The 24,201-nt window shown below is 43.2% G+C and overlaps 1 protein-coding gene and 1 long non-coding RNA gene across 2 annotated transcripts; one reads left to right on the forward strand and one right to left on the reverse strand.

The window, feature by feature from the left end:
* Nucleotides 1–10,763: 10,763 nt before the first annotated feature.
* LOC139407347 (AN1-type zinc finger protein 3-like) lies at nucleotides 10,764–23,967 on the reverse strand. Its single transcript, XM_071151058.1, has 7 exons — nucleotides 23,707–23,967; nucleotides 23,253–23,611; nucleotides 20,613–20,653; nucleotides 18,233–18,439; nucleotides 12,728–12,796; nucleotides 12,470–12,646; nucleotides 10,764–12,365 (listed from the first exon to the last, which is right to left on the reverse strand). The coding sequence occupies exons 2-7, from the start codon at nucleotides 23,315–23,317 to the stop codon at nucleotides 12,211–12,213; spliced, it is 714 nt and encodes a 237-aa protein (XP_071007159.1). The 5' UTR covers nucleotides 23,318–23,611; nucleotides 23,707–23,967; the 3' UTR covers nucleotides 10,764–12,210.
* On the forward strand, nucleotides 12,180–13,013 carry LOC139407348 (uncharacterized). The gene is made up of 2 exons (XR_011634092.1): nucleotides 12,180–12,335; nucleotides 12,463–13,013. It is a non-coding gene; the product is annotated as an uncharacterized lncRNA (long non-coding RNA).
* Nucleotides 23,968–24,201: the final 234 nt, after the last annotated feature.

Raw genomic sequence — 24,201 nt, forward strand, 5'->3', positions numbered from 1 at the left:
AAGTACAGAGATCCTTGACAAAAACCTGCTCCAGAGTGCTCAGGACCTCAGCCTGGGGCGAAGGTTCACCTTCCAACAGGACAACGGCACTATGCACACAGCCAAGACAACGCAGGAGTGGCTTCGGGACAAGTTTCAATGTCCTTGAGTGGCCCAGCCAGAGCCTGGACTTGAACCCGGTCTAACATTTCTGGAGAGACCTGAAAAAAGCTGTGCAGCAACACTCCCCATCCAATCTGACAGCGCTCGAGAGGATCTGCAGAAAATAATGGGAGAAACTCTCCAAATACAGGTGTACCAAGCTTATAGTTTCAAACCCAAGAAGACTCGAGGCTGTAATCGCTGCCAAAGGTGACTCAACAAACTACTGAGTAAAGGGTCTGAATACTTATGTAAATGTGATATTTCAGTTTATTATTTTTAATACATTAGCAAAAATACAAAAGTAACAGTTTTTTCTTTGTCATTATGGGGTATTGTGTGTGTGTGTGTGTGTGTGTGTGTGTGTGTGTGTGTGTGTGTGTGTGTGTGTGTGTGTGTGTGTGTGTGTGTGTGTGTGTGTGTGTGTGTGTGTGTATATATTGATGAGGGGGGAAAAAAGTCAAGAGGGTTGAAAACTTTCTGAATGCACTGTATTTTTGTATATATTTTTAAAACATTTTAGTCATTTAGCAGAAATTCGTATCCAGAGCGACTTACAGTTCATCTTAAGATAGCTAGGTGGGACAACCACATGCCACAGTCATAGAGAGTAAGGAGGGGGAGGGGGGGTCACATGCAAGTGTTAGGTTGTTGTTATTATTATTATTTCTTCAGGGTGGGTCAAGGTGAGTAGGAGGATTATTTAAGATATGGTTTGAAGAGGTTTCAGATGTTTTAGGAAGATGGGCAGGGACTCTGCTGTCCTAGCTTCAGGGGGAAGCTGGTTCCACTATTGGGGTGCCAAGAGACCTGAGGTGGCAAAACGGAGTGTTGTGGTGTAGGATCTGAGTATAGCCTGAAGGTAGGGAGGAGCAGATCCTGTTGCTGTTCCGTAGGTAAGCACCATGGTCTTGTAGTGGATGCGAGCTTTGACTGGAAGCCGGTGGAGTGTGTGGTGGAGCGGGGTGACATGAGAGAACTTGGGAAGGTTGAAACCAGGTGGGCTGCAGCATTCTGGATAAGTTGCAGAGGTTTGATGGCACAAGCCAACCGCGAGTTGCAGTAGTCCAGGCGGGGGAGGACAAGTGCCTGATTTAGGACCTGCAACATTTCCTGTGAGGTAATCTACGGATGTTGTAGAGCATAAACCCGCGGGAGCGGGTCACTGCTTTGATGTTTGCAGAGAACGTCAGGGTGTTGTTCAGGGTCACGCCAAGGTTCTTTGCACTTTGGGAGGGCGACACTGGAGTTGTCAACCAGGATGGAGAGGTCATAGCAATCAAATCAAATGTATTTATATACAGTGGGGCAAAAAAGTATTTAGTCGGCCACCAATTGTGCAAGTTCTCCCACTTAAAAAGATGACGCCTGTAATTTTCATCATAGGTACACTTCAACTATGACAGACAAAATGAGAAAAAAAATCCAGAAGATCACATTGTAGGATTTTTAATGAATTTATTTGCAAATTATGATGGAAAATAAGTATTTGGTCACCTACAAACAAGCAAGATTTCTGGATCTCACAGACCTGTAACTTCTTCTTTAAGAGGCTCCTCTGTCCTCCACTTGTTACCTGTATTAATGGCACCTGTTTGAACTTGTTATCAGTATAAAAGACACCTGTCCACAACCTCAAACAGTCACACTCCAAACTCCACTATGGCCAAGACCAAAGAGCTGTCAAAGGACACCAGAAACAAAATTGTAGACCTGCACCAGGCTGGGAAGACTGATTCTGCAATAGGTAAGCAGCTTGGTTTGAAGAAATCAACTGTGGGAGCAATTATTAGGAAATGGAAGACATACAAGACCACTGATAATCTCCCTTGATCTGGGGCTCCACGGAAGATCTCACGCTGTGGGGTCAAAATGATCACAAGAACGGTGAGCAAAAATCCCGGAACCACACGGGGGGACCTAGTGAATGACCTGCAGAGAGCTGGGACCAAGGTAACAAAGTCTACCATCAGTAACACACTACGCGGCCGGGGACTCCAATCCTGCAGTGCCAGACGTGTCCCCCTGCTTAAGCCAGTACATGTCCAGGCCCGTCTGAAGTTTGCTAGAGAACATTTGGGTGATCCAAAAGAAGATTGGGAGAATGTCATATTGTCAGATGAAACCAAAATGTAACTTTTTGGTAAAAACTGAACTCGTCGTGTTTGGAGGACAAAGAATGCTGAGTTGCATCCAAACCTACTGTGAAGCATGGGGGTGGAAACATCATGCTTTGGGGCTGTTTTTCTGCAAAGGGACCAGGACAACTGATCATTGTAAAGTAAAGAATGAATGGGGCCATGTATCGTGAGATTTTGAGTGAAAACCTCCAATGCAAGGGCATTGAAGATGAAACGTGGCTAGGTCTTTCAGCATGACAATGATCCCAAACACACCGCCCGGGCATTGAAGGAGTGGCTTCGTAAGAATCATTTCAAGGTCCTGGAGTGGTCTAGCCAGTCTCCAGATCTCAACCCTATAGAACATTTTTGGAGGGAGTTGAAAGTCCGTGTTGCCCAGCAACAGCCCCAAAACATCACTGCTCTAGAGGAGATCTGCATGGAGGAATGGGCCAAAATACCAGTAACAGTGCGTGAAAACCTTGTGAAGACTTATAGAAAACATTTGACCTCTGTCATTGCCAACAAAGGGTATATAACAAAGTATTGAGATAAACTTTTGTTATTGACCAAATACTTATTTTCCACCATAATTTGCAAATAAATTCATTAAAAATCCTACAATGTGATTTTCTGGATTTTTTTTTCTTCTCATTTTGTCTGTCATAGTTGAAGTTTACCTATGATGAAAGTTACAGGTCTCTCTCATCTTTTTAAGTGGGATAACTTGCACAATTGGTGGCTGGCTAAATACTTTTTTGCCCCACTGTAGCCCTTCGTACATCAGCTGATATCTCAAAGTGCTGTACAGAAACCCAGCCTAAAACCCCATAGCAATGATAGTAGAGACCATGTGAGGATATGACGGAGCAGAGTGACTTGGTGTATTTAGAGGAGAGGGCCTAGAACCGAACCCTGGGGGACACCAGTAGTGAAAGTATGTGGTACAGACACAGATCCTCTCCATGTCAACTGGTAGGAGTGGCCTACTAGGTAGGATGCAATCCAAGAGTGTGCAGAGCCTGAGATGTCAGCCATGAGAAGGTGGAGAGGAGGATCTGATGGTTCCAGGTGTTGAAGGCAGCAGATACATCTAGGAGGACGAGAACAGAGGAGGGAGAGTCAGGAGGGTGAACCTGGATCAGGTTGTCAGTCAACCTACCAGGGTAGTTACAAACAGCACAGGAAATAAATGATCAAACATGTATTGATCACATTTTTACTAACGCTGCAGATATTTGCTTCAAAAGCAGAATCCAAATCCATAGGATGTAGTGATCACAATATTAATATCCATATCTAGGAAAACCAAAGTTCCGAAGGTTGGGACTAATATAGTGAATAAGAGGTCACACACTAAGTTTTGTAGTGATTTATATGTTGTTGATGTAAAGAATATTTGCTGGTCTGTGGTGTGTAATGAGGAGCAACCAGGTGCTGCACTTGACGCATTTATGAAACTATTTATTCCAGTTAGTAATAAGCACCCACCCATTAAGAAAATTACTGTATAAACTGTTAAATCCCCTTGGATTGATGAGGAATTGAAAAATTGTATGGTTGCGAGGGATGGGGGAAAAAGGTCTGGCAGCCCAACTAATTGGCAAGCGTACTGCAAATTTAAGAAATCATCTGACTAAACTAAATAAACTACACTATGAAACAAATTATGTAAAGAATGATAGTAAAAAAAAATTGTGGCACATTCAAAGCCAACTCGGCTCCTTCATTTATTGAATCAGATGGCTCATTCATCACAAAGCCCACTGATATTGCAAACTAATTTAATTAATTTTTCATTGGCAAGATAAGCAAACTTAGGGATGACATGCCAGCAACAAACGCTGACACTACACATCCAAGTATATTGGACCAAATTATGAAAGACAAGAATTGTACTTTTGAATTCCATAAAGTCAGTGTGGAAGAGGTGAAAAAATGGCCTATCAACAATGACAAGCCACCAGGTTCTGACAATCTAGATGGAAAATTACTGAGGATAATAGGAGATGATATTGCTACTCCTATTTGCCACATATTCAATTTAAGCCTACTAGAGAGTGTGTGTGCCCTCAGGCCTGGGGGGAAGTTAAAGTCATTCTGCTACCCAAGAATAGTAAAGCTGGCTCAAATAGCTGACCAATCAGCCTGTTACCAACCCTCAGTTAAACTTCTGGATTTTTTTGTTGTTGACCAGATACAATGCTATTTTACAGTAAACAAATTGACAACTGAATTTCAGCATGCTTATAGGGAAGGACACTCAACAAGCATAGCACTTAAACAAATAACTGATGATTGGCTGATAAAATGATTGTGGGGGCTGTCTTGTTAGACTTCAGTGCAGCTTTTGACATTATTGATCATAGTCTGCTGCTGGAAAAAAATTGTTATGGCTTTACACCCCCTTTACACAATCTCTATTGCACTCCACACTGCGTTCATCGGTACAAACAATAGTACGCAAGTATAAACACCATGGGACCACACAGCTGTCATACTGCTCAGGAAGGAGACACGTTCTGTCTCCTAGAGATGAACGTACTTTGGTACGAAAAGTGCAAATCAATCCCAGAACAACAGCAAAGGACCTTGTGAAGATGCTGGAGGAAACAGGTACAAAAGTATATTTTTCCACAGTAAAATGAGCCCTATATCGACAAAACCTGATCGGCCACTCAGCAATGAAGAAGCTACTGCTCCAAAACTGCCATAAAAAGCCAGACTATGGTTTGCAACTGCACATGGGGACAAATAGTGTACTTTTTGGAGGAAGGTCCTCTGGTCTGATGAAACAAAAATAGAACTGCTTGGCCATAATGACTATTGTTATGTTTGGAGGAAAAGGGGGGAGGCTTGTAAGACAAAGAACACCACCCCAACCGTGAAGCACGGGGGCGGTAGCATCATGTTGTGGGGGTGCTTTTTTGCAGGAGGGACTGGTGCACTTCACAAAATAGATGGCATCATGAGGGTGGAAAATGATATGGGTATATTGAAGCAACATCTCAAGACATCAGTCAGGAAGTTAAATCTTGGTTGCAAATGGGTCTTTCAAATGGACAATGACCCCCCATGCATGCTTCCAAAGTTGTGGCAAAATTGCTTAAGGACAACAAAGTCAAGGTATTGGAGTGGCCATCACAAAGCCTGACCTCCAATCCTATAGAAAATGTGTAAGCAGAACTGAAAAGCATGTGTGAGCAAGGAAGCCTACAAACCTGACTCAGTTACACCAATGTGGGACCCAAGTTAAACAATTTAAAGGCAATGCTACCAAATACATATTGAGTGTATGTAAACTTCTGACCCACTGGGAATATGATGAAAGAAGTAAAAGCTAAAATAAATCATTCTCTACTATTATTCTGACATTTCACATTCTTAAAATAAAGTGGTGATCCTAACTGACCTAAGACAGGGAATTTTTACTAGGATTAAATGTCGGGAATTGTGAGAAACTGAGTTTAAATGTATTTGGCTAAGGTGTATGTAAACTTCCGACTTCAACTGTACTTGTCTAACAGAACACAGACGGTGTTCTTTAATGGAAGCCTATCAAATATAATCCAGTTAGAATCAGGAATTTCCCAGGGTAGCTGTTTAGACCCCTTGCTTTTTTCAATTTTTACTAACGACATGCCACTGACTGAGTAAAGCTAGAGTTTCTATGCATGCGGATGACTCAATGCTACTACAGCGACTGAAATGACTGCAACACTCAACAAAGAGCTGCAGTTAGTTTCAGAGTGGGTGGCAAGAAATAAGTTAGCCCTAAATATTTCTAAAACTAAAAGCACTGTATTTGGAACAAAATACTCACTAAATCCTAAACCTCAACTAAATATTGTAATAAATACTGTGGACATGAGCAAGTTGAGATGACTAAACTGCTTGGAGTAACACTAGATTGTAAACTGTTATGGTCAAAACATTTTGATTTGATACAGTAGTAGCTAAGATGGGGAGAAGTCTTTAATAAAGCGATGCTCTGCCTTCTTAACAACACTATCAACAAGGCAGGTCCTACAGGCCCTGGGTTTGTTGCACCTTGACTACTGTTCAGTTGTGTGGTCAGGTGCCACAACGAAGGACTTTGCAATTGGCTCAGAACAGGGCAGCACGGCTGGCCCTTGGATGTACACAGAGAGCTAATATTAATAATATGCATGTCAATCTCGCCTGGCTGAAAGTGGAGGAGAGATTGACTTCATCACCACTTTTATTTATGACAGGTCTGTCTAAACTACTGGCACACAGCTCGGACACACATGCATACCCCACAAGACATGCCACAAGAGGTCTCTTCAGAGTCCCCAAGTCCAGAATAGGAGAAACACGGTACTACATAGAGCCATGACTACATGGAACTCTATTCCACATGAAGTGACTGACACAAGCAGTAAAATTAGATTTAAAAAACACCTTATGGAACAGCGGGGACTGTGAAGCAAAACAAACATTGGTACTGTAGATACAGTGGGGCAAAAAAGTATTTAGTCAGCCACCAATTGTGCAAGTTCTCCCACTTAAAGATGAGAGAGGCCTGTAATTTTCATCATAGGTACACTTCAACTATGACAGACAAAATGAGAAAAAAAATCCAGAAAATCACATTGTGGGATTTTTAATGAATTTATTTGCAAATTACCATCCACAACCAAAGCTCACGCTGATGTTGGCTTCGTTCTGTAGTTATTATCTGAACCATTCTGACATCGGACCGTCGTCCTCACATCCTCGGAACAGGAGGTTACATTGTCGTCAAGGCTTTATATAGGAAGGGAGAGGAGGGCGTGTTTGAAAAGTTTTATAGCCCATGTCCCTTCACAGGGGCAGGCCACTGATTGAGCATTCCCTACCTTATGAAAACCCAAATCTCACATTTTATCCCATCACAAATTATTTCATATTCAAACATTTAAATTGAACAACAATTCCATGTGAATCTGATAACTCTGATGTGTAGACTTTCCACTGTACAGTTTGTCAGCTTATCATTGATGAGAATGTTTCAGATGACAACCGAACTGACATCATATTCATTAAGTACCACCGCATATGTTCAATTGGTCGGATTACCTGAATATAGGTAATTTCCCCCCACCTTCTGATGTTCCCAGAATCTCTATGTTAACCAAAGGGTTTTCAAATGTAACATCAGTAGGGTAGAGAGAGGAAAAGGGGGGGAAGAGGTATTTATGACTGTCATAAACCTACCCCCAGGCCAACGTCATGACAATGGTTTGACCTTGAGAGAGGCAGAGAGTGCTGCCCAATCTGAGCCGCTTCACCGTAGCATCCATCATCTGGACGTTCCAAAATGAGAATAGGCACAGTTAAAGTCGGAAGTTTACATACACCTTAACCAAATACATTTAAACTCAGTTTTTCACAATTCCTGTCATATAATCCCAGTAAAATGTCCCTGTTTTAGGTCAGTTAGGATCACCACTTTATTTTAAGAATGTGAAATGGCAGAATAATAGTAGAGTGATTTATTTCAGCTTTTATTTATTTCATCACATTCCTAGTCGGTCAGAAGTTTCCATACACTCAATTAGTATTTGGTAGCATTGCCTTTAAATTGTTTAACTTGGGTCAAATGTTTCGGTAGCCTTCCACAAGCTTCCCACAAGTCGAGTGAATTTTGTCCCATTACTCCTGACAGAGCTGGTGTAACCGAGTCAGTTTTGTAGGCCTCCTTGCTCGCACACACTTTTTCAGTTCTGCCCACAAATTTTCTATGGTATTGAGGTCAGGGCTTTGTGATGACCACTCCAATACCTTGACTTTGTTGTCATTAAGCCATTTTGCCACAACTTTGGAAGTATGCTTGGGGTCATTGTCCATTTGGAAGACCCATTTGGAACCAAGCTTTTACTTCCTGACTGATGTCTTGAGACGATGGTTCAATATTTCCACAGTTTTCCACCATCATGATGCCATCTATTTTCTCCTGCAGCAAAGCACCCCGCAACAAAGCATCCCCCTTTTCCCTCCAAACATAAAGATGGTCATTATGGCCAAATAGTTCTATTTTTGTTGCATTAGACCAGAGGACATTTCTCCAAAAAGTATTATTTTTGTCCCCATGTGCAGTTTCAAACCGTAGTCTGGCTTTTTTTAATGGCGGTTTTGGAGCAGTGGCTTCTTCCTTGCCCAGTGGCCTTTCAGGTTATGTCGACATAGGGCTCATTTTACTGTGGATATAGATACGTTTGTACCTGTTTCCTCCAGCATCTTCACAAGGTCCTTTGCTGTTGTTCTGGAATTGATTTGCACTTTTCGCACCAAAGTACATTAATCTCTAGGAGACAGAACACGTCTTCTTCCTGAGCGGTATGATGGCTGCGTGGTCCCATGGTGTTTATACTTGCATACTATTGTTTGTACAGATGAACGTGGTACCTTCAGGTGTTTGGAAATGGCTCCCAAGGATGAACCAGACTTGTGGAGGTCTACAATTTTTTTTCTGAGGTCTTGGCTGATTTCATTTGATTTTCCCATGATGTCAAGCAAAGAGGCACTGAGTTTGAAGGTAGGCCTTGAAATACATCCACAGGTACACCGGCAATTGACTCAATGTCAATTAGCCTATCAGAAACTTCTAAAGCCATGACACCAGTTTGTGCCTTTTAAACAGCTTGAAAAATTCCACAGTCTACTTAGTGTAAGTAAACTTCTGACCCACTGGAATTGTGATAGTGAATTATAAGTGAAATAATCTGTAAAAAATAGTTGGAAAAATTACTTGTCATGCACAAAGTAGATGTCCTAACCGACTTGCCAAAACTATAGTTTGTTAACAAGAAATGTGTGGAGTGGTTGAATAACGATTCCAACCTAAGTGTATGTAAACGTTCGACTTCAACTGTATGTACTGCAGACATTGGACCTCTACTACTTTACAGTAGTACAACAAAGCACAGTAAAGAAAGTAGATTCTAATACATACTGTAAGGGCAAACAAATGTTTAATGTATTACTGTATGTATGAAATTAGGAGCTATACTACTTTAACATGTTAAATCTTGTATACTGTTACTGTAATGTATGCTATTTTTTGTTTTTGGAGAACTGAAAGACAACCACATTTAAAAATGAATAGGAGGCTGCCATTGTTCAAATGGTAGTTTAAAATGCCATAAGAATGTGGGAAATCCAGCAACGGATGATTGAAAACTGTCTTACATAACATCAGTGAGCTTATCGACCATAGCCCGCATTCTTAATCATCATGAGGCAAATCTGAGTCCCATTTGAAAGGATAAAGCGGTACAAATAATGTACTAGTATTACACTTTTGAAACAGACTCAATGTTGCCAGTGAAATTTACTGTACAGTATTTACTCTAATTTCAGAGAATCATGAAGTTGGATTCAAGTCCCATCCCCCATGAACTCCTATTCATAGATTAATTTAGCAAAGACTAGTAGGAGAGGTAGGAACATCATTGGTCAGCGTGGGGGAAATTATACCATATGCGCAGTTATGAGCCACAATGGAGTCCCACTGCCATGACACCCTTTGGATCATACAACACTGCCCATCTAATTTCCTGAACACCTTACATTCATCTTTTTCAGACGGTCAGGTGACCCTGAGCAGCAAATGTTCGAATTTGGGACAATGTGAGTTTCCATCAGGCTCGCAACGGTTTCCATGACCATACCAGGTTTACAGTTCTCCATTTCTCAACCCCATGAACATATGGCCCTTCTCTAGGCAATGGAAGCTGCCTGTGGTGACATTCCAGCAGAGTCCTTGCCAGAAGATATTCTCTCCCCCCCCCGGACCAAGGAGAATACCGGCTGTGATGTTGATTATCTGTGGCCGGACCAAAACAGAAATTGTTTTCGAAATGGAGTATTTGACTGTTTTGACAGGTTATTTATCTATTCCATGCAAATAGGCTTATTTTTCTTCCTTTACATATGTTTTTGCATACATAACTTGCACTTATGTACAGAGTAACAATCTTAGTCTTTACACTGAAATAGTGACAGATCACACTGACATTCAAATCCTAAGTTAAATTCATTTGATGTGCATCTCATTTTGAACAGTGAGCACATTTTAATTGCTGTGTTTCATTAAGCAAGATGGGGTTTGGGCACTGTTTCGGCACCTGAGATGTATTGAGAAACTAATGCCCATGATCTTGGAATGAGATGTTCAGCGAGCAGAGAAGTGGGGCAATAGAGGACATTAATACAGGGAAAGGTTTTGGCCAATCCTCAAAACAAGGGCTAGATTAAGTTATCAACACAAATCGGAAGGGTATGGGCACAGACGCAATCGTATGATATTTATTGTTCCTTTGGCAGTCAAAAGTATATCTACTTTTCACACAAGTTGCATGTAAAAAGTGTCAAATTGAGCTTTTTTCCCCCCCATTACGGACATTGACAATAAGGTTTGTACTTCGTTGTTTGACGGACTCCTTATAAAATCACCCATTATACACTTCAACTTAAAAGATCACACAGACGACCCGCTCCTCTAATCCAGTTTAATCATCCTCAGCAAAAAGGCCAAATACAATGAGAAAACAAAGTTATTTTTTATACATTTAACTAAATATGCAGCGCTATGCTAGTGTGTAAGTAAATCAAAACCATATGGTTAAATACAATTTCTTTTAAGATACAGAAAGATATTAATTTCTTCCATTAGCACTCGCGAGAACAGATTGCAAAATATCAAAATAAAACCAGCCACAACGGTACGCTCCTTTTTTGTTGTTGACCACTACACATCACTCCCTCCATCCTTCAAATCATCCCTCGCACCAGAAGGGGACCAGTGAGAGTCGAAGGAAGCAGAGGAGAGGGGGATGGAGTGAAGAATGAGATGAGCATTGGGACCAGCACAGTCAAGTAGTGTGACTAGGGTAGTAGGAGAAAATATGGAACAGACTAGCAGTATACTACTTAGAATGAACCAACATATCAGGCATGCATTCTAAGTGGTATTCTATTATGGCCATATGAACAGAGCCATGGTTCAATAGTCCAAGGAGTCAGGGATTTTGTATGTACAGAAGAGGGAGTAGAGTGCATTACAAAACAAAGAGCAGGAACAGCATCACTCATTCAAAGGGCAGCAGGCAGAGAAGAGCTTCTGCTTGTGTGTCTCCAGTCCATTTGTTCAGACTGATCCAACAGAGGAGCGGAGGAGGAGGTTGGCTGCAGTACAAAGGTTAGTGGTCTGGTTTGGATTCAAACCACTCTGGCAGAGACTTATAGGAACAAACACAGCCACAACAACTGACCCAGGACCTGGGGAACAATGTCCTCACTCAACACACAAGCCAATTCAATCCAATGCCATGCAGAGCCATTGGGCAAGGAAAAGAGAAAATAAGGTGGGGGAGTTAAAGGTCGATATCCCACCCTCCTACAACCTGAGGAGTGGTCTAGGGACAGACAGGTCTATGTTCCGTTCCTTAGTGACCATTGACATAGTGAAAACCTGCTGACAAAGACAACTAAGGAGCCGGTAAGGAGAGAGAGGTCAGTTTCATATAGGAAGTACTGTTGCAGACAGTCTTCTTTTGTGATCGGTGAAGCAGAGGGGAAAAAGAGTGGTGCGCTATGGTGGCGCTGCTGTGTGCTAAAATAAATAATCTGACCGTTCTTTCTTTACAGGGTCCTTGTTGAATCTGAAGACTGGGCGAGTTAAGGCTGTGAAAATGAACATGCGATAGTGACAGTGTGGCTCCAGAGGTTGCCGTGGTGACAGTGTCCAAGTCAGAGTCCAAACTGTCAAGACTAACAGGAGTGGATCAACAATACTCAGATCCAGAATGGTGGGGCAAATTGAGTCTATTTCAACCATGCTCGCTCTCCCTTCTACCCCTGCTCACTTTCCCTTCTCCCCACTCCCTCCTTTCACCCTCTCTTGAAGTGCCTAGTGTGGAGATGGGCGGTCAATGGGAGCAACTCAGGAGCACTCTTCTCCAATGCGCTGGCACGAGCGGCCCACCTTGCGGTCCAGCTTCACCATCTTGAGGACGGCCTCCTCGCGCCCACGCCCCAGGTGGTCGAACAGGCAGTCGTGCTGCTCAGGTAGACGGTGCAGCATGCAGAACACGTAGCCTAGGAGAGGAAGAAAGACAGAAGGAGAACAATGTTAAAATGACAGTTAGGAGACATGAAAACTAAGGGCAGATGTGTTTGTGTCGTTCCCATGCAGTACTTACCGCAGCGACAGGAGCCCAGTTCCTGCTGTACCAGCTCCAGTTTGGTTTGGCAGCGATAGCAGCGCCGGCGGTTTTTCTGCTTGGGTCCTGGGCTAGGCTCCTCGCTAACCTCCTCCCCCCCCTCAGAGTCCCCCCGTGCCCGTTTCTCCGGTGACGCCTCGCTCTCCAGCCCTGAAGCTGAAAGAACAGAAGGTTACACGGTGTCAGAGTCCAACGTACAGTTTTGCACAAACACAGGGAGCAGGAGCAAGGCTGTACCTGATTCGCAAGGACGTTTTTGGGGCGTACAGAGGGTACCGTGGGCTGTTTCTGTGCATGATAATAGTTCTGTGGAGAGAGAGAAAAAAAAAGGAAAAAAAAAGTGTAAGACAGGAAACATTCCTCATTGATCAAGAGCCCAGATGTGTCACCTAGACCAAGAAGCAGGGAATTAGATACAGCTTTGAAGACAAAACAATCTTGAATGTAAGACCTTGTGGCAATGTTATGTAATAAGATAAGCTCAAGTAACTTTAAAATCCATATAAAAATCCTGACATGCCAAGTCTCTGTTTATATCAACATACATTAACATGAAGGTAACAACACCACAAGATACTGCAGTTGGTTTAAAACTGGGAACCTTAAATGAAATCCTGGGAGAAGCAAGCAGATCTTAAGATGGTCAGTGCAACTATGTTGCCCCACTATGCGTCTTATCTAGGCCAGGCTGAGTGCATGCATTGCCAGTAGAGTAAGACACACACAGAACCACTCCTCCAGAGGCAGAAAAAGAAGCAAGCTGTTAGTCCAACCTTACAGACCTCTGCCAACACATATCATGAAATACATACAGTATATACACTGAGTGTACAAAACATTAAGAACACCGGTTCTTTCCATGACAGACACCAGGTGAAAGCTATGATCCCTTATTGAAGTCACATGTTAAGTCTACGTCAAGCAATGTAGATGAAGGAGAGGAGGCCGGTTAAAGAAAGATTTTTAAGCAGAGACATGGATTGTTTGTGTGCCATTCAGAGGGTGAACGGACAAGACAAAATGTTTAAGTGCCTTTGGACTGGGTATGGTAGGTGCCAGGTGCACTGGTTTGTGTCAAGAACTGCAAAGCTGCTGGGTGGAGGTTTCCACCCTTAACAATTTCCAGTGTGTATCAAGAATGGTCCACCACCTAAAGGACATCCAGCCAACTTAACTGTGGGAAGCATTGGAGTCAACATGGGCCAGCATCCCAGTGGAACTCTTTAGACACCTTGTAGTCCATGCCCAACAAATTGAGGTTGTTCTGAGGGTAAACTCAATATTAGGAGGGTGTTCCTAATGTTTTGTACACTAAGTGTACATTGAAAGCAGGTGCTTCCACACGTGTGGTTACTGAGTTCATTTTGGGATGCTAATTTCTTAATTGTTTTTATTTTACCAGATAAGTTGACAGAACACATTTTCATTTACAGCAATAACCTGGGGAATAGCTACCGGGGAGAGGGGGCAAAGGAGTCAATTGGAAGCTGGGGATGATTAGGTGGCCATGATGGTATGAGGGCTAAATTGGGAATTTAGCCAGGACACCCGGGTTAACACTCTTACGATAGGTGCCATGTTCCGGGATTCATCCAATGGCATTCATTTTATTTAACTAGGCAAGTCAGTTAAGAACAAATTCTTATTTACAATGACAGCCTACACCATCAAACCCTAACACTGTGCCAATTGTGCGCTGCCCTATGGGACTCCCAATCACAGCCAGCTGCGATAAAGCCTGGAATCGAACCAGGGTCTGTAGTGAATGCCTCCAGCACTGAGATGCAGTCAGGAGTATACCACCTGTCATTGATGTTAGCGGTAAAAAATATATACTTGTGTATTGATTTTAAAGAAAGGCACTGATGTTTATGGTTAGGTACACAGTGCAACGACAGTGCTTTTTTTCACGAATGTGCTTGTAAAATCATCACCCGTTTGGAGAAGTAGGCTGTAATTCGATGAGAAATTAACAGGCACTGCATTGATTATATGCAACACAGGACAAGCTAGATAAACTAGTAATATCAACCATGTGTAGTTAACTGGTGATTATGTTAAGATAGCTAGCTAGCATTAAACCTACCTACCTTTTGCTAGCTAGCTACCTACCTACCTACCTACCTTTTGCTTCTTGCTGCACTCGCATAACAGGTAGTCAGCCTGCCACGCAGTCTCCTTGTGAGTGCAATCTAATCAGCCACAATCTGTCTAAAAATACAGATTATGAAAACTTGAAATCGGCCCCAATTAATCGGTCGACCTCTAGTACGTACATATTCCAACCAGAAGTCATGGATTACAAGCAACATCTGCAATGAGCTAACGGCTAGAGCTGCCACTCTCAAGGAGTGTGACACTAATCCGGATGCTTAAAAGAAAACCCGCTATGCCCTCAGAAGAACCATCAAGCAGGCAGTGTCAATACAGGACTAAGATTGAATCCTACTACACCGGCTCGTCAGATGTGGCAGGGCTAGCAAACTATTACGGACTACCAAGTGAAACCCAGCCGCGAGCTGCCCAGTGACACGAGCCTACCAGACGAGCTAAATTCCTTTTATGCTCGCTTCAAGGCAAGCAACACTGAAGCATGCATGAGAGCACGAGATGTTCTGGATGACTGATCACGCTCTCCCTAGCCCATGAGAGCAAGACCTTTAAACAGGCCAGCATTTACAAAGCCGCGGGGGCCAGATGGATTACCAGGACGTGTACTCTATGCATGCGTAGACCAACTGGCAAGTGTCTTCACTGACATTTTCAACTTCTCCCTGACCGAGTCTGTAATACCTACACGATTCAAACAGACCACCATAGTCCCTGTGCCCAAGAAAGCGAAAGTAACCTGCGTAAATGACTACAGCCGTGTAGCACCCACGTCCGGTAGCCATGAAGTGCTTTGAAAGGCTGGTCATGGCTCATATCAACACCATCATCCCGGAAACCCTAGACTAGAGGTCGACGGATTAAATCAGGCCCGATTTCAAGTTCTTAACAATTGGTAATCAGCATTTTTGGACGCCAATTATGTTGCAATCCACGAGAAGACTGTGGCAGGCTGACCACATGTTACATGAGTGCAGCAAGGAGCCACGGTAGGTTTATAGTTTTTTTGTATATCCGAAACATACAATATACTTGCACTGAAGCCGCTCAACTACATCATACCAGTCATCCAACAGATTCCCATTCAAAGCGACACACAGAAGCATCCAGAGTCAATGCCCTGCTCAAGGGCACGTTGACAAATCTACCACCAGGCCAAAAAATGTGAACCCGAACCCTCCAAGATCTCCCTCCCAGCTCTCCCAAAAGCTGTCCCTCAACCATTTGACGTCCCTCCCACAGCCCCCCCCCCCCAAAAAAAAATATAAGAACCCCCCCAAAGCACCAACAACCAAGAGAATGAACTAAAGAGAAAAAAGGAAAAGGTTGCTAGCTAGCATTAAACTTATCTTATGAAAAACAATCAATCACATAATCACAAGTTAACTACACATGGTTGATATTAGGTTAAGTAGCTTGTCTTGCGTTGCATATAATCAATGCAGTGCCTGTTAATTTATCATTGAATCATCAGCCTACTTCGCCAAACAGGTGATGATTTAACAAAAGCGCATTGCCGAAAAAGCACTATTGTTGCACCAATGTACCTAACCATGAACATCAATCCCTTCCTTAAAATCAATACACAAATATATATATTTTTTAACTTGCATATTTAGTTAAAAGAAATTCATGTTAGCAGGCAATATTGACTTGGGAATTTGTGTAATTTCTCTTGCGTCCATTGCACGCAGAGTCAGGGTATATGCAGCAGTTTGGGCCACCTGGCTCGTTGCGAACTGTGTGAAGACCATTTCTTCCTTACAAAGGCCGTAATTAATTTGCCAGAATTTTACATAATTATGACATAACATTGAAGGCTGTGCAATGTAACAGCAAGATTTGATAAAATACGGAATGGTTACGCATTTCACTGAAAGAATCAACGTTTTGTTTTCGAAATGATAGTTTCTGGATTTGACCATATTAATGACCTAAGGCGCGTATTTCTGTGTGTTTATTATAATTAAGTCTGATTTGATAGAGCAGTCTGGGTGGTAGGCATCAGCATGCTCGCAAGCATTCATTCAAACAGCATTGCGTTTGCCAGAAGCTCTTTGCAATGCTTGAAGCACAGCGCTGTTTATGACTTCAAGCCTATCAACTCCCGAGATTAGGCTGGCAATACTAAAGTGCCTATTAGAACATCCAATAGTCAAAGGTATAGGAAATACAAATGGTATAGAGAAATAGTATATGCGTCATAATTCCTATAATAACTACAACCTAAAACTTCTTACCTGGGAATATTGAAGACTCACGTTAAAAGGAACCACCAGCTTTCATATGGTCTCATGTTCTGAGCAAGGAACCTAAACGATAGCTTTTTACAGGGTCTCTATCCTAGACCTACTCCAATTCACATACCGCTCCAACAGATCACGCAATCTCAATCGCACTCAACACTGCCCTTTCCCACCTGGACAAAAGGAACACCTATGTGAGAATGCTATTCATTGACTACAGCTCGGCATTCAACACCATAGTGCCCTCAAAGGTAATCACTACGCTAAGGACCCTGGGACTAAACACCTCCCTCTGCCATTGGATCCTGGACTTCCTGACGGGTCGCCCCTAGGTGTTAAGGGTAGGCAACAACACATCTGCCACGGTGATCCTCAACACTGGGGCCCCTCAGGGGTACGTGCTTAGTTCCCTCCTGTACTCCATTCACCCACAACTGCATGGCCCAGCACAACTTCAACGCCATCATTAAGTTTGCTGACGACCCAACAGTGGTAGGTCTGATCACCGACAAGAGCCTATAGGGAGGTCAGAGGCCTGGCAGTGTGGTGCCAGGACAACAACCTCTCCCTCAATGCGAACAAGACAAAGAAGCCAATTGTGGTCTACAGGAAAAGGAGGGAAACTGCTTGGCATCGACCGTAGAGCTCTACAGAGGGTAGTACAAACGGAGAGGTATATCACTGTGCTTCCTGCCATCTAGGACCTATATACTAGGCAGTGTCAGAGGAAGGCCCAAAGTAATTGCCAAAGACTCCAATCATCCAAGTCAGACTGTTCTCTCTGCTACTGCACCACAAGTGGTACCGGAGAACCAGGTCTAGGTCCAAAAGGCTCCTTAACAACTTCTACCCACAAGCCTGCTGAACAATGAATCAAATGGCCACCCAGACTGTTTACATTGACACCCACCTCATAACACCCAAGCCAGCAGTAGGATGCAGGGTGGTGTCATGCATAAAAATGGTCAGTTGACCATTATCTTGGCTAGCATGGCTAGAAGAGATCTGTGACTTTGAAAGAGATTTCAAAAAGGGCATAGGGGGTGGGTGTGTGTGTCTGTCTCCTCAATTTAAGTATTTAAATAAGTTCATATAAAATACTATTCAAAACTTTCTCTAAATAATTGTTTACAAATATCCCTAGGACCAAACAGACCTAGGTTAAAAGTATTTAAAAATACACTTAAGTATTTCCTAATAAATGTCCAAATATTCAACTACTTTATTAAAATACTTCCTTCAAAATGTGAACATATTGAAATACCATAAATAGTATTTGAACCCAGGTCAGATTGAATGACTGAAAATTAACTCAGCTATAGTAATTCATTCAAAGGTTCCAGAAAGTGCAACATCTCAAAACTAAGTTGTGGACCCTTCATCTTACCGTCCTGTGTATTGGATAACATGGGGACAGGGTCTTCGGTTGATGCAGATGGCTGCTCGGAGTTAGTGAGTGGCGACGACAATAGGGATTGGCTACTTTTGCTGCTGCTACTACTCATCTCGCTATTGAAGACAGCCGATTGGGTACTCCCAGTGCTCGGGCTGGGTTTTGGGGCACAGTCCTCATCTGTCTGCTTCTTCTCGATATCTGAAAGAGATTAAATATAATGCTTTTTAGAGCCCCAAAGCACCACATACATCAGCTCTTGACAGACCAGCTGCTTCAATACATCAACACCATCATGCTGGAAACCCTAGACCCACTCCAATTCGCATACAGATGACACAATCGCACTCCACACCTCCCTTTCCCACCAGGACAAAAGGAACACCTATGTGAGAATGCTGTTCATTGACTACAGCTCAGCGTTCAACACCATAGTGCCCACAAAGCGCATCACTAAGCTAAGGACCCTGGGACTAAACACCTCCCACTGCAACCGAATCCTGGACTTCCTGGTTGGCTGCCCCCCAGGTGGTAAGGGTAGGCAACAACACCTGCCATGCTGATCCTCAATACTGGGGCCACTCAGGGGTGTGTGCTTAGACCCCTCCTGTACTCCCTGTTCACCCACAACTGCATGGCCAAGCACAACGCCAACACCATCAAGTTTGCTGATGACAAGTGTTAGGCCTGATTACTGACAACGATGAGACAGCCTATAGGGAGGTCAGAGACCTGGCAGTGTGGTGCCAGGACAACAACCTCTCCCTCAATGTGAGCAAGACAAAGGAGATGATCGTGGACTATAGGAATAGGAAGGCCGAACAGGCCCCCATTAACATCGACCGGGATTAAGTGGAACGGGTTTGAGAGCTTAAAGTTCCTTGGTGTCCACATCACCAACAAACTATCATGGTCCAAACACACGAAGACTGTCGTAAAGAGGGTACAACACCACCTTTCCCCCCCTCAGGAGACTGAAAAGATTTGGCATGGGTCCCCAGATCCTCAAAGTTCTACAGCTGCACCATCAAGAGCATCCTGACCGGTTGCGTCGCCGCCTGGTATGGCAACTGCTCGGCATCTGACCGTAAGGCGCTCCAGAGGGTAGTGCGTACAGCTCAGAACATCACTGGGACCAAGCTTCCTGCCACCCAGGATCTATATACTAGGCGGTGTAAGAGGAAGGCCCAAAGTAATCGTCAAAGAGTCCAGTCACCCAAGTCAGACTGCTCTCTGCTACCGCACAGCAAGCGCTACCAGAACGCCAAGTCTAGGACTAAAAGGCTCCTTGACAGCTTCTACACCGAAGCCATAAGACTGCTGATCAATTAATCAAAATGGCCACCCCCTCGTTTTATACACTACAGCTACTCGTTTATTATCTATGCAGTCACTTGACAAATTACCTCGACTAACCTGTACCCCTTGTATATAGCCTCGTATTTGTTAAGTAATGTTAATGTGTTAACTTCTAGATTTTATTAAATTGTTTTACTTTAGTTTATTTAGTCAATATTTTCTTAGCTTTATTTCTTGAACTGCATTGTTAGTTAAAGGCTTGTAAGTAAGCATTTCACATTAAGGTCTAAACCGGTTGTATTCAGCACGTGACAAAACATTTGATTTGGCACACAAACATACACGTGGGGGCATGCATCACCACCCCCAAGACGCCAATCATAAACTCAGATGGAATGGCTCAGAATGACTGTTTTAGGCTACCAGAGTCTATCCATCAACTCCCCATACCATAACAGCACAAGCTCAAAAAGCAGAACTCATTTCTGCTGTCGCTGTGCTCTTGTGTATCAAATATATTCTAAGCAATGCTGCCCCTTTAGGTACCGTCTTCACCGAGCTCACTCGTTTCCATGGACACTGCCAGAGTTCCAGCATACTTTCTCTCTTCCACACCTCCCAAAAAGGACTACCGAAGCCAGTCACAAAACTTCAGTCACAATCTCAATTTTAGAGCTGCAATCATTTACCACAGCAGGCTTGGGAGTCAACACCCTGACATACAGGCATGCATGATATCAGACCTGGGTGAATATTTTCCCTGACACCCATCTTACTCATTCTTGAGAGATCACCATTATGCCAGTAAGAAGTCCATCTGGAAATAGGCTATTTTCAGAATCCAGAAAGGGCCAAAAACCTAATATGTTTTTTTTACAGCATGCCTATGGAATATTTCATAGGGATTTTTATACCATAAGGGGAAACACTTTACTTCTACAAAATATGTCTAACGAACTAAGTTGGCTAATCAAAAGTGTTAGAAACAGCAGAGACCCCCTCCTGATGTCTCAGGTACACACAGAGCTCTGCCACATAACAGAAACCCATTGTCCACACATATGGGAAGGCTTACCAGCAAAACATTTTGAGCAGAGGTTCATGGTTTTACTGGACCTGGGGAGAGATAAAAATTGTAAAAAAAATCAGTCACAGAAAGATGGTACCAAGCCCACTAAACAATTTGTCAACGCAATCTGCCCCTCTTATTTGCAGCTAAACAACATAAAAACATGCATGACTATTTCAATTCCTCTCAGGACACTCAAACATGAGCTATTTTTTGTACCCAGACAGTCTGATGGACCTACGAGGTTGCCATAGCTACAGAGTGAGTGAAAATAAGCTGATGGCAGGGGTGACAGATGACAGAAAGTCATGGCAGGGAAGAAGAGAAGGGGGAAACAAACAAAGGCTATGGGGGAGGGGAATGTAAAGGGCGTCACAAATCGTTCAAAAGGGAAGGAGCACAAGGTAGTAATACAGTGGATATTTTTTACAGCAACAAATGAGTGACAGGCAACATCCCTTTGATCTTATCCCTCATTGGTTAAGAAGCTCATCAGTCCAGGCTAAGCAGATGTGTGGAGAGGCCATCCTGACAGGCTTTGACATTTAGGACAACTGACCAACCTGGCCAGTGAGGGGTCATTATTGACTGGAGTAGGCTAGTTAACTCAACATGGATAGGCCCAACAACTACACAAGATCGTTGTGGATCAATCACATTTTTGCAATACTGTATACATTACAAGATGTTTTGGTCAGAAATAGGCTAGACAAAATCTAGGCCCATATAGAAAACCAAACATCAAAGCAGGCAGGTTCTCTCCTCTCACAATCCTAATCATGCAGAATAAGTCCAACTCAACACATGGCAGACTAAACTCCCTGACACATGCATGCAAACAAACCAAACCCTTCCATGTAATATCAAAAACATGCTCAACCCAACAAAAAAATACATCTCCCACTAAACATGCAGCATTTTCTCAGGCTTTCCTTTGAATCCCTCCCTCAATGACATCATGTTTCCAGAGGTTGGCTAATGGTTGTTCTCATTCTGGACATCTCTGACACTCACAATGCTGGAACGTTTCTGTTTAGGGCTCTGTGATCACTGTCAATATGGGAGAGGCTGGAACGAAGGTATTCAGCCCATTGTACCCTTTGGAGGGAACGTGACCAATGCAGTGTTCCAATTGACTTAGGATACATTTAGAACTCATCCTACCATGACTTTAACAGCAATTTCCCCACGTACATCACGTGTCATTCAGCGGCAGTGTCTAAGCCTATACCTAGAAAAGCCTCCATCATAGAAGTGAGTTCTGACCAGCCCCATGCTAGCTTAATCCTTGAATCCTTTCACTACATTGAAGACTTGTCTGCCTACCCACTTTCAGTTTACGCATTATAACCGAATGCCTCGTCTTCCTACGGGCTTCCGCTGAGCTAACATGTTGATCAAAACATAATATCAGTCTAGAATGGTCTGTCCAATGGACAGTGTCCATAGAAATCTATGGGCCTGTCATTATCAAAGACTGTCCTTTGCACCCAGTCAGAATTTTATGCACCAGGTAAGAACTGACCAAAAACAGAAAGGTGCTGCAAATTCATCGCGGATTTCTTGAAACTAGCCAACTTCTAAATGCAAAGCCTATATCCTGCAGGGTTGAGATAGACACCCCTCCCAATGTTTAATGAGGCATACTCAACAGCAATACTCAAACTGAACAGGATGTGTTCATGGCTCTGGATGTAAGCAGACATACTCTAAAAAGAAATCGGCTTAACACACAAGGGAAGGGCTACTAGGAAAGAACGCCTGAGAGGCCTTCAGAGGGGAAAACTGACAAGCTTCAGACACCTCAAACCGGGTGTGGACTGCAGGAGCAGTAAACAGGCTGCCGATTGCGTCACCTGACGTTGACAGATGTGAGTAATTCAGTTTGCTCACATGTAGCCTAAGCAAAGTTGCCAACAACCGGATGTTCCGGTTCAGGGATACAACCATTTTCAACCTAGCTTCCTTTTCCGCTGAAAAACAGCAGACCACTAGGCTACCTGCCCTGAAGAGCCTCAGTGTGACTAGTAGAGTGCATGAGCCGAAAGAGATGGGCAGGGTTTTGGTAATAAAATTCCCCATCATTGCACATACAGGATTGACTGCCCAGTTCAAACAAATCAACCATTTTTTTTTTATTCCTAGCATTGCCTATAATCTTTGCTTGGTCCCTCTATTTCACAAAGGAGACTGGAATGTGAGGGAGGAACGTGCTGTAACTCGATGATTGTGTTTACACTGTAATGACAGTCGGGAGAACATTGGATAAAGTGTCCAACGTTTCATCTTCAGTTAGGATATCACAGCTATATGACTGGCTACATTTCCATTTAAGGAGACATAGCTAAACGAACAAGACCGAATAATAGCCTAGACCACATCAGATTCTAACCAGAAAACGTAAAACATTCAAAACCACAGTTGTAAAGTCATGCTCTGGAGATTTCACGCTTTGATAGAACTACACTCACGGACAGAGGGGACATGTATAAAACCATTCAGATCAGTTGTTTAGCTAGCTCAGATATCAACTTATCCCCAACCCCCACCCGGTCTGCCCAACAGAACAACAATGGATTTAGTCTAGGCGACATTAATTACCATCCCCACATTAACCCATCTCCACAACAAATAACGACATCTTACCCCCAAAATCCACAGGGACACCGAGTTGGTAAAGGTTTGCTGCGCTCACTACCAGTATCCCCCATGTCTTCAATAAAATGATGGTACGCAAGGCTGGGGAGGAGACAGGGGCCTTGTCTTTGTCAAGGATCTTCAGCCAACTCAAATATATGATATCCGCTTCTATAAATAGTCCTCGGTCAATTTGGACAAAGAAGGTGGATGGCTTTGCCGACACGAGCGGCCACAGGGATCCGAATAGTCATAAAGGGCTCAGTTTGGATTAATTGAGCATTCAAGTGTCCACACCGGACTCAACGTAATCAGCTGGCGCTCGGCTACTACGAATAGCCAGAGGGGGTGTCAGTGCTTTATCCAACCTGTAACATGAACCACACAAATTCAACATTACAATAAATATTTCCAACAATCTCAATATTATCACACGTATTCGACACAGCGTATAAACAGTTACCTCGTTATCATTCCACTATAATACACCGTGTGCTGTGTCCCTCTCCGTGGGACCACCCTATTTATCTTGCCTGTGGGGGCAGTCTGGCCTCAAAGACGATACGTATTATACAGCGGGCCGACATGTACAAAGTAATCAGATCAGGAAACTACGGGTACCTGACCCTCATTATGGCTCACATTTAGAATAAAACGTGCACTGTGCCCTATCAATAGAATCAAAATGGCGTGCTTTGAACACAATCCCCAGTGTTTCAGATTCATGCGTAACGAGGGCAATGAACTATATAGGAACCAACTGGGACGAGAGGCATTATGGTCGAAAATAAAAAGGGGGGGTGGGGGTGGGTGAGATAACGAATGTATGCTCGCCGACACAGAAGCAACTATTTACATTTATGCATTTTAAACACATGTAATATAAAACAGTTTATTTATTTCACGGTTTAAATTGAACAATAAGTATTACGAAGTGCGATATTTAATATGTCCCAAC

The sequence above is a fragment of the Oncorhynchus clarkii genome, chromosome 4, assembly GCF_045791955.1.
Source record: "Oncorhynchus clarkii lewisi isolate Uvic-CL-2024 chromosome 4, UVic_Ocla_1.0, whole genome shotgun sequence".
NCBI lineage: Eukaryota > Metazoa > Chordata > Actinopteri > Salmoniformes > Salmonidae > Oncorhynchus > Oncorhynchus clarkii.